This window comes from Dermacentor albipictus, unplaced genomic scaffold (assembly GCF_038994185.2).
Source record: "Dermacentor albipictus isolate Rhodes 1998 colony unplaced genomic scaffold, USDA_Dalb.pri_finalv2 scaffold_66, whole genome shotgun sequence".
In the NCBI taxonomy this organism is placed as follows: domain Eukaryota; kingdom Metazoa; phylum Arthropoda; class Arachnida; order Ixodida; family Ixodidae; genus Dermacentor; species Dermacentor albipictus.
The window spans coordinates 309,164-328,000 of NW_027225620.1; the positions used below are offsets into that span (position 1 = coordinate 309,164).

General features: G+C 47.1%; 1 protein-coding gene across 1 annotated transcript; it reads right to left on the reverse strand.

Moving 5' to 3' along the window:
- Positions 1-1,360: 1,360 nt before the first annotated feature.
- Positions 1,361-18,826, reverse strand: LOC135916322 (uncharacterized). Its single transcript, XM_065449655.2, has 4 exons — positions 18,519-18,826; positions 15,662-15,886; positions 5,712-5,916; positions 1,361-1,791 (listed from the first exon to the last, which is right to left on the reverse strand). The coding sequence occupies exons 1-4, from the start codon at positions 18,662-18,664 to the stop codon at positions 1,573-1,575; spliced, it is 795 nt and encodes a 264-aa protein (XP_065305727.1). The 5' UTR covers positions 18,665-18,826; the 3' UTR covers positions 1,361-1,572.
- Positions 18,827-18,837: the final 11 nt, after the last annotated feature.

An 18,837-nucleotide genomic window follows, 5' to 3' on the forward strand; every position in this document is an offset into this window, starting at 1 on the left:
AACGCACAAAATAAATAGTAGAGAACCTGGGAGACCCTGCTGTGCAGCTCAGACTCTGAGCTCCAGCTCCGCCTCGTCCAACTGGCTGAAGAGGCTGCTGGGACCCAAGACCTCCCAGCCTGCATCTGAGGCGGCGGCACTCGCCCCCTGACCTTCGTGTCGGGGGGCGGGTAGGTCACCTTTTCCGTTGGACATTAAAGTTTATTCTATCTATCTGCATTAACTTCGGGATCGGCCCACGTTTGCGGAGTGCTTAACGCCTGCTTCACATCCGCCGCGGGTCGGCCCGGAATTGCACTGTCTTTGGGATAGGCCTACATGTGGGGAGTGCTTAACGCCTGCTTCATCTCGGCCGCGGGAAGGCCCTGAATTGCACTGTCTTCGTGATCGGCCCACTTATGGGGAGTGCTTAACGTCTGTTTCACCTCGGTCACGGGTCGGCCAGGAATTGCACAGTCTTCGGGATAGGCCCACACATGGGGAGTGTTTTAAGCCTGCTTCACCTCGGCCGCGGCTCGGCGCGGAATGGCGCTGTCTTCGGGATAGGCCTACATACGGGGAGTACTTAACGCCTGCTTTACCTCCGCCGCTAGTCCGTCCGGCATTGTACCATCTTCGGGATTGGCCCACGTATGAGTATTATTGCTCTATGTTCACGGACACGAGATCCGCAAGAACTTGGACACAAACAGCTCCGCTGTAAAAAAATACAAAATGCGCGAATGATCCCTCTGACTTTCTACAATAACAACAACCGTAGTGGAGTGCTGCGGATTTGCTTTTGACCAGTGCTATGGGAGACCATTTTAGGTGAGTGAAGTTCGACTAGCTGTGCATTTAACCGTAACAAATAAAGAGCACGCAAGCTAGCTCCGATGCTCGTTATTTTTATGGTTAAATAAATGTTTGTACTATTACGACTACTGCTACTACAACTAATATTACGACTAATACTCACTGCGCTGGAGCAAAAGAATATCCCCGCCATATGAAGTCTTTCTCTTAATGTTATAGTGCGGGGAAATGTGACGGCTGGAAGCAATGTTGTAATCGGGACTGGTCTGTGTACACGTGTTGGTGTTCATTATCAAAGGGTCCCCAAAATCGTAAAGGATGCGTTTTTGAAATAAAGTATTCCGCGTGTTACTGTTCAGAAGAAGCTGTACCAAGGCTGGTCCGCATCTGTTTTCGTCTTGGCGGGGAAAGTGAGCTTTACGGCTTTTGATTAACTGTAAGCAAAGGCTGCGGCACAACTGTTCTCGCCTTTAAATACACTGACACTTGCGCTTTTCTCGGCGATTTATATTTAATTACCGCGGGACTTGAGAATACTTTCGTTCTGCCATATAAGAGTCAGGGATTCGACACATATAATTTTTATTGCAAGACCTACGACAGAAACTGAATCAAGACCTGCGACAGAAACAGGCCTTTGAAACAGTTTTTAAAGTTACGTACTAACATTTTCAAAATACCGAAACAAGGAAATATATGCATGTCTTGGTGACGTTAGATGCGCGTCCTGATAGCGTCCGAATAGAATCCTCCTCGCGCTAAAGGCTTCTCCACCTCCTAGTCTCCATTGGCAGTGACCGACGAGACTGCTGTACCACAAGGGTCCTCCTGGTCGCGGTCAGTCCCGTCACACACTGTCGCACTCTGCCGCGTGCTCTGACCCGTCGTCACGTGGGTGGTCTCCGTGGCCGCAGTCGTAGGAGTGGTTTCTAGGCGGACCGTATACGCACGAACGTGAACCGCACGATGGCCGGAGGACTGTTTGAGCTTGAACGCCTGCAAAAGCGATGTGGGTAGGAATGACAAATACGCCGAAAATTGTGAGGTTGCTTGTAAATGTGAATGGTACGTGGAGGTCTTCATCCGTGCTCGGGGACGAAAGATGAAGGGCGAAGAGCTTTATTTGAGCATACTGGTCATGAAGAAAGCGCTGCGTATTGCAGCGAATCTTTTCATAGATAATAAAGCACCGTTGTAAAACGCAAGCGTTGATAGGAGACTCGTAAACTGCTAGACACGAGGCAACGAGTGAGGCGTACGCAGTCGGGAACGTGCAGACATGTGTATCTGGTGAAACAATGGCGGCTAGCTCAACTAACTAGCACTCAGCAGAACTTTTCATAAATAGGTACCCCCTGTCTGATGAACTATTACTAGCTATTACTTGAATTAGTCGCGCTTACAGATTCTTACTAAATTTAGTTGTTAGTCTTCGTGGTCACAGGAGGCGGCCCCCTTTTATGCGTAGTATCAGCGCCATGGAAAATAAACAACGGTTCGGAGAGATCTAACGGGCTCCGGTTATGCCCTCAGAATTTAGTATGACGGCCACTCTAGATACCGTATTGACTCCTTCAAGACCTGCCCTCTTCTCGTACTCGACAATATCGGTGAGAGGCCTGCCCTAAACTGGTTAGCTAAACGTGCTGGCACAACTTGTATTACAGATGCCAAGGTCGTGACAGATAATCTGCAGCTAATTACGACCTGTATATCGCCGTAGCTTAGTGGCTAGGCCATTGCCCTGCTAAGCTCTACGTCGTGGGTTGGATTCAAACCGTAGAGGTGGCATTTAAATGACAGCTAAATGCTATAACACTCGTTTACCTAAATTTAGGTGCGCGTTTAAAAAAGCCGGGTGGTGAAAATTATCCTGCAGACGCCACAGAAGCGTGCCTCGTAATCATACTGTGGTTCTGACAAGTAAAACACCAAAATTTGATTTTATAACCCTGGGCACAGATTCTGTGACTCCAACAGAAGCAATACATGACTGCAATAAACCCAAAAAATTGGACGCGTTACATGTCTATCCCAACTATGTTTTTTTTTCTGTTAATGTCATCTAGAATCGGGGAAACCAACATTTCTGCGGTAATGTAGGCAGCTATCTTCTCCAGACAAGCATGATTCCTCAGTAATCACCCGTAGTCGTGCTTTGTATTGTGCACACTGCGTATCCACGAAAAGAAAGCCCGTACGAGCGCAGTGCAAACGGTCAACTGATATTTTACAACCAAGCTGTATACCTCTAACCCCGAATGCATCTTTCGTTTCCGTAGGCAAAAAATATGGGCCGATCCCAGAGATAGCGCCATACTGGGCCGACCCGCAGAGGAGATTAGTCATGCTTTAAGGACTAGGCGAGTAATAAAATTAACATTAGGTAATAATAAACGAAGTCAACAGAAAAAATATATTTTTATATTTGTGCGTAAACAATAAAAAAAAGGCGAGCTGGGCCGGTCCTGGAGATTGTGCATTACCGGGCCAATCCTCAGCACTGGTGAAGCAGGCTTAAATCACTCCACCCCTAATAATGATAAAAGTGTAATAATCAATAAAATAAACAAATCAGGACGCACAGTTTCAAGTCGATTGACATACTGTAATCGTCTGTGAACAGCACATGGACATACGAGTACGATGCATTGCCATACATGCAAAGTACAAAACGTATGCACTTACAGACATACGCCCTTGACTCGCACGAATACAATGCTACCGACTGTGGGGATGATTATGCTGTACAAAAGAAAGACGGAATCGTGATATTCATTGTGTATAAGTTTCCAGGCACACCTAAGTTAGACATCGCGAAGTTCGTAACCACGCACTTTGCATGGGTTACCCGGGATGACACTTCCCCTGTGATCATCGTTGCAGATTTCAATGTCGCCAGTTCAAAAGCATAGAACAAATGATTCGCTCAGTTTGTGCTAGAAGTGTTTGGTTTGAGGTGCCACGCCCATGCGAGTCACTCAACTACTCAACAATAGTCCAGTATAGATTTAACTTTGTCCAAGATTCTGTCCAAGGTTGTAACCGTACAAATCAGTACATATCGCTATAATCACAAACTTATCATCGCTACCATTACCAAATGGTGAATATAAATACATGTACCCTATTCTAATCCTGCGTGATGAGCTATAGCTTCGCTGGTCATCCACCTTCATAGAGTGAAATAGCTTGTAAATTTATTTATGGAAGAAACATTATTCATGTATGGGGTTGCGAAACTGGGTCCTGCGGAAATCGTGGGTTCCCGGAATGGCATTTACAGGGTTACACGAGCGGCTAAAACCAATCCGACCCCTTCCTCTCTTCGGTGCAATCGTATGTTAAAGTGTGAACTTAGCAATTAAAACCACCACCCATGCACTCCGGTAGTCTTCAAGAGAATGATTGTCGCGGTTGCGAATACTCATTGTGGTGTGATTCGTGCGCCCCAGTGTCCACGCTGGATGGGTTTCATTTGAGTTCACAGAACAGTCTGAAGGAGAACGTATACACGGACGTCATGCATGCTTAAAGCAACTTTCGAATCTAACAGCGGGTCGACGTATGACGTAGGGGTGACGTAGATGCCGTCGGCCTGTTGTACGGATACGCAGGACGCGTAGGCACCCTGATGCAATCAAGGATCAGTTTTCATTGTACACATGCTAGTCTAATCCCGTACTGCGTCCGTCTGTACTTTGTCTTAAATAACAACGAGGAAAAACCAGGTCGACTCGCACAACGGGCACCGCAATCCCACGTGGCCGGGAGGCGTGGGCTCTTAGGGTTATGCCTTTGCGACAGTTATCTGTGTAGGTCATTCGATAGCGGAAGTAACTTGCGAAATTGGTGCGCAAGAACGAAAAATCTTAGTAAACTTTTCTTCGTCAAACTAGAGCCTAACCCCCGTATTCAGAAATGCAACTCAAGTTCGTCGTGAACGTGTCGAAGGAAACGCAGTGAGCGTCTTTGGGCCCGTCAACGCCAGGCGACATGTAAATCAAGTCAAGCATGGGCTTCGACTTAAGTTACATTTCTGAATATGGGGGGTAAGACTCTGGTCAAGCGCTTCGTTCGGCCCAGTACCCTGCATGCGGTAACTAGAGTGGTAGCCGCATTGACGGCGCGCTGCATTACGGATGCGCGGAGCAGTGCATGCTGAAGAAAAAAAGAACTAAATTGGTTCTTGTGTTATCGTGAGTTCCCCGATGAACCGCGATGACCTTCAAAATCAAAAGAGTGTGCGCTGAACCGCAAACAATGGAGACTCCAAGTTCACGCGGAGTCAATTTGTTGATTTTCTTCTCGCTGGAGTGGCATTATGTCTGGACACACTGTCCGTGAATGTGGTGCCTCTATTTCCGGTGAGATTGTTTAAAGAACTTGATGAAAAACACGGTAAGCATCAAGACGGTCATGAGAGCATATAAGAATATTTTCACTTTACTACAATTGAAAAAAAAAACAAAATCTATATATCCATGCAGTCTCCAAGTGCGAGAACAATGATGTGAAAACAAGCAGCGTCGGGCTTTAAGCAGCACTTAGCAAAATGCTGATTGCCCTCTTCAAATGATTAAATAATTAAGTCAGTCTGCCACTAATTTAGCTGACGTAAAAAAAATAGCGTATTTTTCCAGCCCGTGTCGCAGCACCAACTGATAGATGCGGCCAGCTGGTGTATTTTTGCAGTGTTTATATTATTTCTTAATTGTTATTGTATTAGTTTCACTATTAGATAACGCTTGTAAAGTGTGTACAGGTAAATGTTGCTTCAATAAGAATACCAGTTGAGAGTTGGCGGTCGTCACATCCGGTCCTTCGTCAGTGTGTTTCATGCGCTACTCGAGGTATGACTATGGATATACAGATACCGAATCACCCAGATTTTCGCTCGTTCACTCAGTGCTCACCTCAGAGTGGTGGTGCTCTTCGACGCCCACAGCTTCTCTGTCGCCGGCGTGGCGGCAGAGTTGCAGGTACCCTTCAGGACGGGAAAACCAGGCGCTTTGCGCCGTTAAGCGCCGCCCACGCAGTCGTCCTGGTCCTGGCAGGGAGCAGAGTCGCTGCATGGGGTGTCCGCGGGACCTTATACGGTTCTCGGTGGTCTTGGAGAGACTGCCGATAACAAGACGGGGGGGGGACAGCGATCTCAAATGTGGGGGCATGTACAATTACGACGAGCGAACACTTCCACAGATAGGGACACCGTTTTAGAGAGGTTTCGAGTCACTAAACAGAAGCAAGGCGGCAAGCTGGGCAAGTCGGCTAGGGTACCTTCCTTCGTACGAAATGATAATACAAGTAAATGTTTGACTGAGATAATATCAAGCCTTTCACACACACACACCTTCTTTTTCGAAACATGTAACCTTTTTTGAATGTGCCTGTAGCCGTACAGAAAGTTTTACTCGCCGAGATGGATTGTTCAAACAGGCGGACATTACAAGCAGTACAATGTATTGGCGGGGCAACCGCATTCGTCGGGGATAGCGCCTAGGAACCGTGGTTTAGGCGGGAAGAGTGCTGTAGAAAGCATCGCTGAATGTTCGACTGCGATTTTACAAGGACGAGCAAGTCTACTGAATTATTGTGGTGACTTGTGAGCGCTATTTCCTGTCCATGTTCGCACAAAAATAAAGAAAAAGAAGAAAAAATCGACTAAGCAAATTTTAGCCGACGCTAATACTATCGCGACTAATACTAGCGGAATGAAGCTATTACTATCGCGGCTTGATAAAGACAGTCGGTCGATGCTAGCTCGACAGGGAGGCGCAACGACTCTTGGATGGTCAAGACGTCACTCATGGAGGGCCGTCTATTAATGGCGGGATAGATACGCCCTTCCGCTGTTTAGTTTCGCTTTTCCCTGTGAGACTGGCCGGAATTACGCTGTGAAAATTAGAAACGTCAACATTATTAATCTATGGAAACATTTTTGGGCTAATGGGATGGCTCAACTTCCCCGCCTTTTAGCGTATACACATTGAAAAACCGGTATATGTAGGTATTGCAGGGGGCTGTCTTGATCGCTGTTACGAGGCCTATAAGAGACGTTAAACTGACCATCAATATCAAACAGTAGACAGCAGAGTACTCCAAAGGATAGTGCATCCTGCAAAAAAAAAACCTACTAGAGGCAAATCAGATGCGTTTGCCTACGGGAGCTGCAGGCATGGTGCTTTAGCCAGCATAAAAACGATAGTGCACTGATATGAGTAAACAACAGACCTTAGGATTCAAAGTGACTTTATCACTTTGACAATTGATGGCATTCAAAGGAATGTTCCATTATGAGCGAAAGAAGCAGTGATGGATAAACATGCGTGCACAGACTTCTTGAATTCATGCTCTCAGCAAAAGTATGTCTGCTTAGTAATTCCGTCAATAGGCAGGTAAAGTGCCACAAATAAACAACCAAAAATGTCTCAATCAACGAAGGCGAATATTGGGGGAATTCATGGGGCACTTGGGAGTGGCCGAAAATGATCCAATCACTATGCAACAGTTCCTTCTACTTAGTAGGACACTTATGCCTGAATTATTCTACGAGAAATACCAGGATTAACCACGATGTTAGTGTCGACAGGCAACATAGGAAGGGGATGGGGTATTAGATAGTATTCGGCCTAAACGTAACTCCAACTTCAAATAACCATATGGCTTCATATGCTGATAAATTTTAAAGCGAACTAGTGCTTTTTTAATGGAGCAAAATGCATTACCTATGTATGCTCACTGACTCTTATTGTCACCAAACCTTGAAGTAACATACGAGTGCTTGAAATTTTAGAAAGATTAAGCTCCTTACGAAGAACACGACAAGAACTTCTGAAGCCAAAAGAACGAATCTTTGAGAAAAACATGTACTACTCATCGTGTCTGCGGCGGCTGAACCGTCGCAGACCCAGGTACTCCTCGGAGGAACGGGGCTGACAGGTGGAATAGCACGCTATGGTATACAAGTTACATGAACTGGGATAAATGGCCTCAGAATGGCTGGCCCATGTTTTAGTAGGCAGACCTACCATTGACGAAGATAGGTCCAGCTATGCAAACATTGGCGAGCCTTTTTGAGACACTTTATTCCTGTTTATGTAACTTCTATACCAGGCACTCCTTTCAAAAGGGGGCCGACGAATGGAGTAGCACACTGTGATATAGAAAAACAAACCGTGATAGAGTACCTCAGAATGGCTGGCCAATTTTCTATAAGCGGACCTACCTTTGACACGGATAGGTCGACAGCCTTTCTAAGGCACTTTATCCCTGTTTCTGTACCTTGTACGCCAAGTATCCCTCTAGTCATATTTACAGGGAAATTTATGTTTTAAGGCATTTTTTAAACGAAAACCAAGAAGAACGAGGATTCGCGGCAGAGATGAAATACAGTTTAGTTGACTGTCGTCATGCCTTCTTGGGAGTTGCTGATGTTATTTGAGTCTATAATAGCGTTCGGCAAAGAAACGTAAATACTCTACCTACTTGAAGTAATAACGCTGTCGTCACCGTGCATACTCCGTACGCTGTCAGATCTCTACGGCTTACGTACGCAACGTTAACGTAGGTTGTTTGAGAAGGTCAACGTGCGTTATGCTTACGTATTCTAAAGAATAGTGCTGCAAATATGGAGGCACTCGTGGCCGCCACTTCAGTGTAAATTGCACCGATGGATGCACTCTCACTTGAATCTGAAAATGTGACCATAATCTCAGACCTTAAGAACCAAAAATTAGCGGTCGTTTGTCGATTCCGGTGACCATAAGCCTGGCCAGGTGCGTCACAGTGATAATGTCAGGGTTTGTGAAACCGAATTGATTTTTCTTGGATTGGTTCTACATGGCACCCAGCCCGCTAAGCTGGTGCGGCAAGCAAGTGAAACCTAAGTTCTAAAATTGCTTAGCACATCGTAACAGAATGCCAAGGTGTTCTCCGAGATAGACCAATGTGAAACTTTCATATTCCAGAAGCGCTAAATTTCAATGTGAACGGAGGCGTTAGCTGGTCTGTAGACGACATAAGCAAGGAATGTTTGATGGATTTGAACTAAAATACAGGGAAGAGATTCATAAAACCAGAGCCGTTGCAGGCATAGGTAACTGCAAAGTATAGTGTATAGATCTTAATAAGTAAGAAATTATCAAGCATAGGCAGGCAACATACTAGAGTGCGATAGGCGTCGTAAAACTTGATAAGATCAAACAAGCTAGGTGACTGTCACCGCCGCATTTCAAACAGACGTAATTAAAAAATAATAATAATAATAATAATGGTAGGAGCGCGTTAACTGATATGCGTTCACGATGATTAAGCAGGATACGTTTATTGTATCGTTGGGCAGAAAACCAGGGAAGATCTGGAGCCGGGGTCGTTAGAGACGTGTATATATATAGGTCTGCAACATGTACATGGAGCGTATAATAAAGAGATGGATGGATGGATGGATGTGTGTTGTTTAGTGGCGCAAGGGCCAGGTGTGGCCAAAGAGCGCCATGACTGATAATGATGTGTTAAGCGCTGATTGGTGAGTTACGATGATGGGGTGTAACATGGCTGTAAAGTGGCCTAAAATTAGTCGCTATCGTAGAAGCATAAAACGATATATAGGTATAAAATTATGACAGTGATACGTGGAGTGGTCTCTGGGTATAGGACGAGTGACAAGTGATCATGGGGCTAAATTCATGAACATGGAAATAGCACATATGCCTCCTTAAAGCCTTTGAGCCCAAAGGCTGGGAGGCAGGTGCTTTCTTTCAATGCAGCTACCGCAGCAGAACCCTCTGTTAAGAGGCTGTGCTACGGATTTCCTTGGGCTATAGTATGAAAACTATGTACAGCTTTTAAAAATTGAAACAGTGATTCATGTTTAAAGAGAGGTTCCATACCTATAATCATTTGGGGATGAAGTGGAATTTGTTGCCGGTGAGGTAATGGAAAGTGCTTTTTCCTATTTGCATCTAATTCTCTGCATTGCATCAGAATGTGAAGCACGGTAAGTGGCTCACCACACTTATCACAAATGGGTGGATCACCACCTGACAATAGGTATGCGTGTGTACTGTATGTGTGGCCTATTCTAAGTCTGCAAAGTATTACTTCCGTGTGGCGGTTCTTTGATACCGGCGGCCAGTTTCCAAGATATGGCTTGATAACATGCAGTTTATTTTCTATTTCTTTATCCCACAGCCGCTGCCAGAAAGCCCTGAGCGTTTTCCTTATGGAGGGCCTAAGGTCCATTACAGGGACAGTGGTGGAAATGTCTGCAGCGTTCGCGTGGACGGATGTGGCTAGCTGGCCAGCCAACACGTTTCCTGCAATCTCGCGGTGCCCCGGCACCCAGCATACTACGATATGCTGCCTGGACGCATAGGTGGTGCATAATGCTGAATAGAGAGATACAATTATAGGATTTTTATATTTCTTCACAGTTTTCAATGCGTTTACGACGCTCAAGGAGTCTGTATATATAACTGCCTTTGGCATATTTAATTCTTTAATGTGTTTAACGGCAGCCAATATGGCGTAGGCCTCTGCTGTAAAGATACTTGAGCTCGTGTGCAGAACACCGGTATCCGAAAAGGATGGACCGACTGCTGCGTAAGACACGCCAGAATTACACTTTGATGCGTCTGTAAAGAATTCAGGACAGGAGTATTTGTGTTGCAATTCCAGGAAATACATTCGTATATGCGCGAGGGGAGCGCGCTTTGTAATAGTTATGAAGGATGTATCACACTCTATTGGTTGCCACTGCCACGGTGGGGGCCGTATAGCAGGGGACATAAGGTGGTATTGAAGCAGGGGAAAACTTGTTTCTTCAGCTATGTCTCTGACACGCAGTGAGAAAGGCTTTGCCACTGTGGGTCGGTTGCGAAAAAGTTGACAACTGGACAAATCGTTTATGGTGTTATACGCGGGGTGCTGACTGTTTCCGTTTACTCTAAGAAAATACATGAAAGACGAGTATGTTCTCTGCAGTTGAAGTGACCATTCATCCGATTCAACGTACAGACTTTCCACTGGGCTTGTTCTAAAGGCACCTGTGGACAGGCGAATTCCTAAGTGGTGGACAGGGTCTAGCATCTTCAGAGCAGTTGGAGTAGCCGACTGGTAAACTATGGCTCCATAGTCTAGTCGTGTGCGTATGAGGCTTTTATACAAGTTCATGAGACATTTTCTATCACTGCCCCAGGTTGTGCGTGAGAGCACCTTTAAGATATTCATTGTTTTCATACATTTGATTTTAAGATACTTTATGTGCGGTACAAAGGTTAATTTCGCGTCTAAAATTATGCCAAGAAATTTATGTTCCTTGTTTACAGGCAGACGCTCACCATGCAAGAGAATTTCAGGATCAGCGTGCAGGCCTCTTTTTCTCGAGAAAACGACACATGTGCTTTTCTGTGGGTTTAGTCTGAACCCGTTCTCGTCAGCCCATTTGGAGACCTTGTTAAGGACAAGCTGCACCTGTCGCTCACAGATTGCAAGAGAACTTGATTGGAATCCTATCTGCACATCGTCAACATATGTGGAATAGAAGATGTTACGTGGTATGTATAGACGAAGAGAATTCATTTTTACTATAAAGAGCGTGCAGCTGAGCACACCGCCCTGCGGCACTCCTGTTTCCTGTACAAATTTCCGTGACAAAACATTGCCCACTCGAACACGGAATGTGCGATTAGACAGATAGCTTTCAATAACACTAAACAAATTGCCATGTATACCTAACTGTGAGAGGTCTCTCAATATCCCAAACCGCCACGCAGTATCATAAGCTTTCTCCATATCTAAGAATACTGATAAGAAAAACTGCTTATGAACAAAAGCTTCACGAATACGTGCCTCGATACGTATGAGATGGTCACTGGTGGATCGACCCTCGCGAAACCCGCACTGGTATGGGTCGAGGAATTTATTTGATTCGAGGATATGTAGTAGTCGACAGTTAATCATTTTTTCGAATACTTTGCAGAGGCAACTTGTTAGCGCTATAGGTCGGTAACTTGATACAGAGGAAGGATCCTTCCCGTGTTTCACAATGGGAATTACAATAGCCTCCTTCCAAACAGAGGGGATCTCGCCGGAAGACCATATAACGTTGTATAGGTAGAGGAGGGTTTTCTGTGTTTCGGGTGGTAGTTGTTTTAACATCTCATATATTACGCGGTCTGAACCTGGGGCGGATGTATTACAACAGCTTAGTGCTGCCTGCAGTTCTGCTATACAGAATGGATTGTTGTACGCCGCACTTTTAGCAGACTTTCTTTCAAATTTTTGCTGTTCAATTTGTGTTTTGTACTTTAGGAAGGTTTCGGAGTAGTGTGAAGAGCTCGATATGTATTCAAAATGAGCACCGAGAAAGTTGGCTTGGTCTTCAAGGCTTTCTCCGTGGCTGTTCACTAAAGGCAGGGAATACGTTTGTTGCCCATTGACATTTTTCACTCTATTCCATACTTTGCTCTCATCTGTGTACGAGTTGATGCTTGATATGTACTTCGCCCAACTCTCTCGTCTTGCTTGTCGGCGCGTTCTCCTCGCCTGGGATTTGATATGCTTAAAGTTTTCTAAGTTTTCTGCTGTTGGCGAATCGCGAAGCAGCGCCCACGCTTTGTTCTGCTTCTTCCGTGCTTGCCTACACGCATCGTTCCACCAGGGAACACGCCGTTTGGAACCCATGCCACTCGCTTGAGTAATACATTTACATGCGGCATCAAGTATAAAAGCTGTAAAATATGCAACAGCGTCATCTAAGGTTATACCGGACATCTCCGACCAGGTCATGTGTGTAAGAGTTCGGTACCGTTCCCAGTCGGCTGTGTCAATTTTCCACCGAGGGACCTGCGGGGGAAGTTGATCTTGTTTCGGCGTAGTTAGGATTATTGGGAAGTGGTCACTCCCATATGGGTTGTTAAGCACGATCCATTTAAAATATGGTAAAAGCGTCGGCGATAAAATGCTAAGATCTATGGCAGAGTATGACTTGTTGGCTAGGTTAAAATATGTGGGTTCCTTTGTATTTAAGAGACATGCTCCAGAAGAGAAAAGCATCTGTTCAATGACGCGACCTCGCGCATCACAGCGTGGTTCGCCCCACAAACTACTGTGTGCATTAAAATCACCGAGAATCATATAGGGTTCTGGGAGCTCATCTATTAATGATTCTAAGTCGCGTCTGTGAAGCTGATAATGTGGTGGTATGTACAAAGAGCAGATGGTAATGAGTTTATTTAAAAGTATGGCTCGAACGGCCACGGCCTCAAGGGCCGTTTGGAGCTTTAAATACTGACACGCTACACTTCTGTCAGCAATAATGGCTACACCGCCAGATGATGCGACAGCATCCTCGCGGTCTTTGCAGAATGTAACATACTTTCGGAGAAAGTGTGTGTGTATAGATTTTAAGTGTGTTTCCTGTAAACACAGCACTTTTGGATTGTGTTTTTGGAGGAGTTCCTGCACATCATCAAGGTTTCTAAGAAGACCTCTGACGTTCCATTGAATTATCTGTGTATCCATGTTGGTAGTAAATAGGTGCTGTGTGTACAGAAAAGAAGTAGTGATTATGTAAATTACAGAGATTTATTTACAGAGCCCTTTCGAGGCCCTGTAATCAGGGTCTTGCCCTTTCTGGAGCGTTCGAGTGAACCTCGCCGCTCCTTAGGCGCTTGGCGCCCCTGGAGGATAGGTGTAGTGTCCATTGCCTCTTGTGAGGCGCCGGACACGTGCTCTTGCGAGCGGGAAGTTACCAGCGAGGGTCCTGCCTTGGAGGGCAAGACCCCTGCGCCCACCAGCCCGGAGGCCGATGGGGCTCCCTGAGGGATTTGGCTGCGTCGGCCGTTGCCAGCGCTGGAAGGGACCTGGGAAGTTGAGGCAGCCTCGGCTGCGCCCACCTTCGAGGTCGATGGTCCCTTCTCCTCGGTTGACGGAGCAGCGCTAGCTGCTACCGCCGCCGGGGCAGAAGGCGTAACTGCCGACTCACTGCTTGTGAGTCGGACAGCCGCCGGAGGCCGTTGTGACGCTGCCCCCTGACGCGCCACATCGGCAAAGGTTTTCTTGGGCAGGTATGATACCCGCCTCCGTGCCTCCTTGAAAGTTATGTTTTCCTTTACCTTGATTGTAACGATTTCCTTTTCTTTTTTCCAAGAAGGGCACGACCGCGAGTACGCGGCGTGCTCACCATCACAATTAACACAATGTGGAGTGTTCTGGCACGTTTCAGAGGAATGTTCTTTGTCACTGCACTTGGCACAAGTCAGCCGGCCTCGACAGTTCTGTGAACTGTGGCCGAAACGTTGGCACTTGAAGCATCTGAGAGGGTTGGGAACGTATGGTCGAACCCGAAGTTTGATATAACCGGCCTCGATGGACTCGGGAAGGACACTTGAGCCGAACGTGAGTATCAGGTGTTTCGTGTTGATCTCTTTTCCATCTCGCCTTATCTTAATTCGTTTAACATTTACAACATTCTGGTCACTGAAGCCCTCCAAGAGTTCAGCCTCAGTGAGCTCCATCAAGTCATGATCAGAGACAACACCACGGGTGGTGTTCATGGTGCGGTGCGGGGTTATAATTATTTGGGTTTCCCCAAATGACACTAATGTTGACAATTTTTCATATTGTTTTTGATCGCGGAGCTCCAAGAGGAGATCACCGCTTGCCATCCTCGACGCCTTATATCCAGGACCAAAGACTTCAGTCAATGACTTAGAAACAAGGAAGGGTGAGATAGTTCTTACTGGTTTATCTGGTTTTGCGGAATGGATAACATGGAAACGCGGGAACGATTCTTTTTGGCGGCCGAAAAATTGAAAGACTTCATCGGTGCGCCCTCTTTTCTGAGGGCGATCAAGTAGTGGAGGGAAGGAAGTAGCCATGTGTGGACGTGTAGTTTTCGGCAGCAACGCCAGCCACCCACCATGGAGTCCAACAAGGGGACGCTGCAGGGTCTGAAAAACAGGGCCTGCTAACGCCAGCTGTACGTTGCCGCTATAACCCAATATGATATAACCGAGGTTGGCTACTCACACAAGGTTAACCCTTGCTGCCAGGAAGGTCGGAAGTAATAAAGAAATGAGAAGGAGACAGGAAAGGCGGAAAGTAAGGAAAAGACGAAGGTTGTAGGGAGAGAGAGACAGGAAAAGGCAACTACCGATTTCCCCCGGGTGGGTCAGTCCGGGGGTGCCGTCTATGTGAAGCAGAGGCCAAAGGGGTGTGTTGCCTCCGCCGGGGGGCCATAAAGGTCCAATCACCCAGCATCAGCTCAACCCCCAGGATCCCCTTTTCCCCAGACACGGCTAAGCCGCGCACGGCTACACGCGGGAGGGTCCAACCCTCGTGTGCTCGGGTCCGTGGTGTCGCCACACACCAAACGCCTGCTGACGCAGACGCCCCTGCGGGGAATATAATGAAGAGAATGAATATAAAGTGAGATAGGCAAACTGATAGACTGTAATAAATGTGGAAATACTAATTATCTCAAGTGCACTAGGTGACTATTTCTTGCTTTGCCGTCTCTATGGGCATGCGTCTAGAAATGATCATTAATCGTTTTTTGTATTTCGCCTAAACTTCCGTAATTTCTCCAGGGAACGCGCCCCACAACATTCCTCAAACTGCTTACATTTATTCTAGACACGTAAGCAGCCGCACGCTATTCCGAAACGGGGGTTAGTTGGAATACAGAAAGCAAGAGTCGAGTTCTGCTTCTGTATGCAAGCCGCTTACGTCCCTTAACGTAAATATATTTGCCGTTTATTGACAGATTTGAGAGACGTACTGCATGCATATCGAAAACTGCAGTTATATGCTACTTTTAGTTTACGATATAACAGACCTACTTGGATGAAGGTGAACTCACAGTTCGGAGCGTGCTTTTAGATCGAAAGCCTGGAACTCGTCTTTGAGGGTCGAGTGCACAGACGGTTGCTGACAGCCGGGCAACTTGGTGATCTGCGAGGCGCTCGACGGGATGCCGGACTCCGCGCTGGACTCTATGCGGTGTGTCGTGCTGCACATCGTGTTGGTTCGACTAACGGGGCCCGGAGTCCCGCGCTTGCGTCTATCCTGGGGGCACGTGCTTGAACTGCATTCGAAGAAGAGTACACTGAGATTACTAGGGAACGCTTTATACTTTGTAGTGAATGAAGGAAAAAGCTGATAAAGACTAATCCACCCGGTATTAACAAAAAATATAAGAGGGCTACGACTATTTAAAACTTCAAACCGAATCAAATATCACTAATCACAGCTAGTGCTTACGCCGCGGCGCAGGCGCACGGTCGTCGATTGGTGTCCGTTGGTCGTGCGAAGTATCATGCACCGACAGTATTCCGCCTGTATCATTATATATAAAAAGTTTGGTGCACTTTCATGCGCACTACATCTTATGGCTACGGACACCAGTGATCCGCCATACGGCATGTTTGCCTGGTGAATGCCTCCTAACGCATTTTCAACCATTACTCCACGAATCGCCGCGAAAAGGAGGGGGTTACGGCGTTCTGCAATTGAGTACATAGGTGGTGGTTGGATTCTCAGACGCGGCACTGACACTCGAATGCAGGAGGGAAAACAATAACTTTCTCGTATCGAGTCGACCACTGCGTTGCGGATTGAATAACTGCGGGCGTGCGAAATTACGAAGATGACGGCACTACGCGCACTCTGTAAACATCGCATATTGCTTTGAAGATAAGGTCCACGCGGGCGCGCACTTTAGCCAAGTCGCAGGCCGCTTTCAAGACACACGAGCGCTGGCAACGCGTCCCTATGGCGTCCGCCAAAGGCGTCTACTACGGCGCCCGCGATTTGCGTGGCCAACGCCATAGTAGACGCCGCGGTTGCGTCCATTCTGTACGGAGTGGTAGGTGAGGAGGACATCGATGCACCCTAGCAGCCGCCAGAGAAGAACGTCCCTTCTCCCTCGCCTAACTACCCTTGCCTCGCGGGCGACATGAGACAGCACGCCTCCGGGCCGCGTTACTCGCTCGTGCACGCGAGATTGAACCGCGTTCGTATGCTCACCGTCACACGCTTTCCCTCAAACGGAGCCTCATGGCGACGGCGACGGCAATTGTGATGGCAGAAATCCGCCTTGAGTGTCCACATAATTGCCATCACAATGAAAAAAATGCCTGTGGCTTAGCTAAGATTAAGCCCAGGATGCGAAGCATACTAGCCTTTATTTTACTTGTTGAACCACTGTTTAGCCTGGTGAACTGCTGTTGCTTGGCTATATTTGGTTCGGCTAGACGAAGAAACAACTCATACAGGCGAGCGCACGAGTAGAGCCTCCGAATGGCAGCGCGGGGAGGCGTTCCAGACAACCGGACTGGCCCCTGCGAGAGACGCGCGCCCATCATTGCGCCGCGGAGGCGTTCCTGACAACACACCACGCTTCTGCTGGAGACGCGCGCCCATTGGCGTGCCGAGGAGGCGTTTTGCAGCTGTTATGACGTCATATGGTAGCTACGCGGCCGTGCGCGGCGCAGCAAGGAAGAGCGTGGTTGTGCGGCTAGTATGCTTCGCATAAAAGAAAAGATTAGTTTCAGTCTCTGGAAGGGGAAGCATTGGAAGCGACAGTAAGGTTTAGCGTAGTGCAGAAGGCGTGCGAGAAATCTGCGGTCAAGACAAGCACTGCCCGCGGCGTCACAAGCATCGCACAATCGATGTTGCACGAGCTGACACAAACAAAAAACACAGCGGGCGTTTGTCAGCGTCTCAGATAAAAGAGCGAGATCTCGTAGATTCAGCTTGATCCGTTCCGCTCCTACCAACGCGTGCCTCGCAGTGTGGAACGCACTCAGCTGCTTAGCATGGAACCCTAACACGTACGAGTACAGCGTCAATGCGAGGAGTCGAAGCCAGCACGCCGCCTTGGTTTCGGCAGAGGCGATTAAACGGAACGTGACGAAGAGCCCACTTAACGTCGTTGCGTTTTCAGGGAAACCAAATGCGGTTCACTGTAGATTTTTTTAACACGTTCACGCTTTGGTCACGCATGCGCGTATACACCATGACAGCACGGCAACGGTGGCGCCTTGAGCGTCCGTATAATTGCGATCGCAATAAAAGAAGCATACACATGATAAAGATAGTACGCAGGACGACTGCTGGTCTCACTCTTTCTTCACTTAGGACGACAGAAAGTGGAACTAGTTGGCTAGTTACTGACTTATTTTATTGGGGCACAAACTGTCCCAGAACTCCGCGTTGTTGAAATTTTTTGTTCGACACTTGGCTGTCTTTTTATACATGTGCACACCGCCAAGAGCCGCACCGAAGTACGCCAGCATTTATCCTGTGTGCTGCTTGTCTAGTGTGTTTGCTTGGTTAGCAAAGTTAACCTCTCTCCTGAGCAATAGCCAACACGAGAATAAATTTCTAAACAAGTACTGCTCTGGCGACGCATGGATTCAAATCCGACGTGTTCTTCCTACAACTAGTATATTTCTGGTTGAATTTTTCGTCTCATTGATCATTTTTACGTGGAACCCAAATATTTAGCCACAAAAATATCTCTCGAGTAATTTGGTTGTTGCCTTTTGTACTGCTCAATGCAGTAAAAAATGCAGTATTGCCTCGTACGTCCCACTTATCTGTGTAAGACAAGGTAAACGAATTATATTCACGAGTAAGTAACGTACGCGGGAAGAACGGACATCGAAATACATGTTTATCACAATGCCGGCTGAAGCAATTGCATCGCAACTTGCCTGAAGTTGGCCCTGCTGGTTTTGGTGGCAGTCCCTCGCTCCAGTATGATTTGAATTACGTGTCCTAGTGGAGCTGGACAGGCCGCTGGTCTGGTGACTGCCCCGGGGTCCAAGAAAAGAGTGAATATCGCCGGAATCGGTGGCATGCTGTAGAAGGTCAAGCCCGTCGACCCGCCGACTAAATCGTCCTTGCACTCTCCGTAGTTGGAAATTTCTTCACGGCAGAATTTTGGTTTCGCAGGCGGCCTCGATGAAGAGAACGTGCTGACTGTGCTTCTTTGTCGTCCCCTTCCCTCGAGTGTTCGAAAGTGAGCGCGTG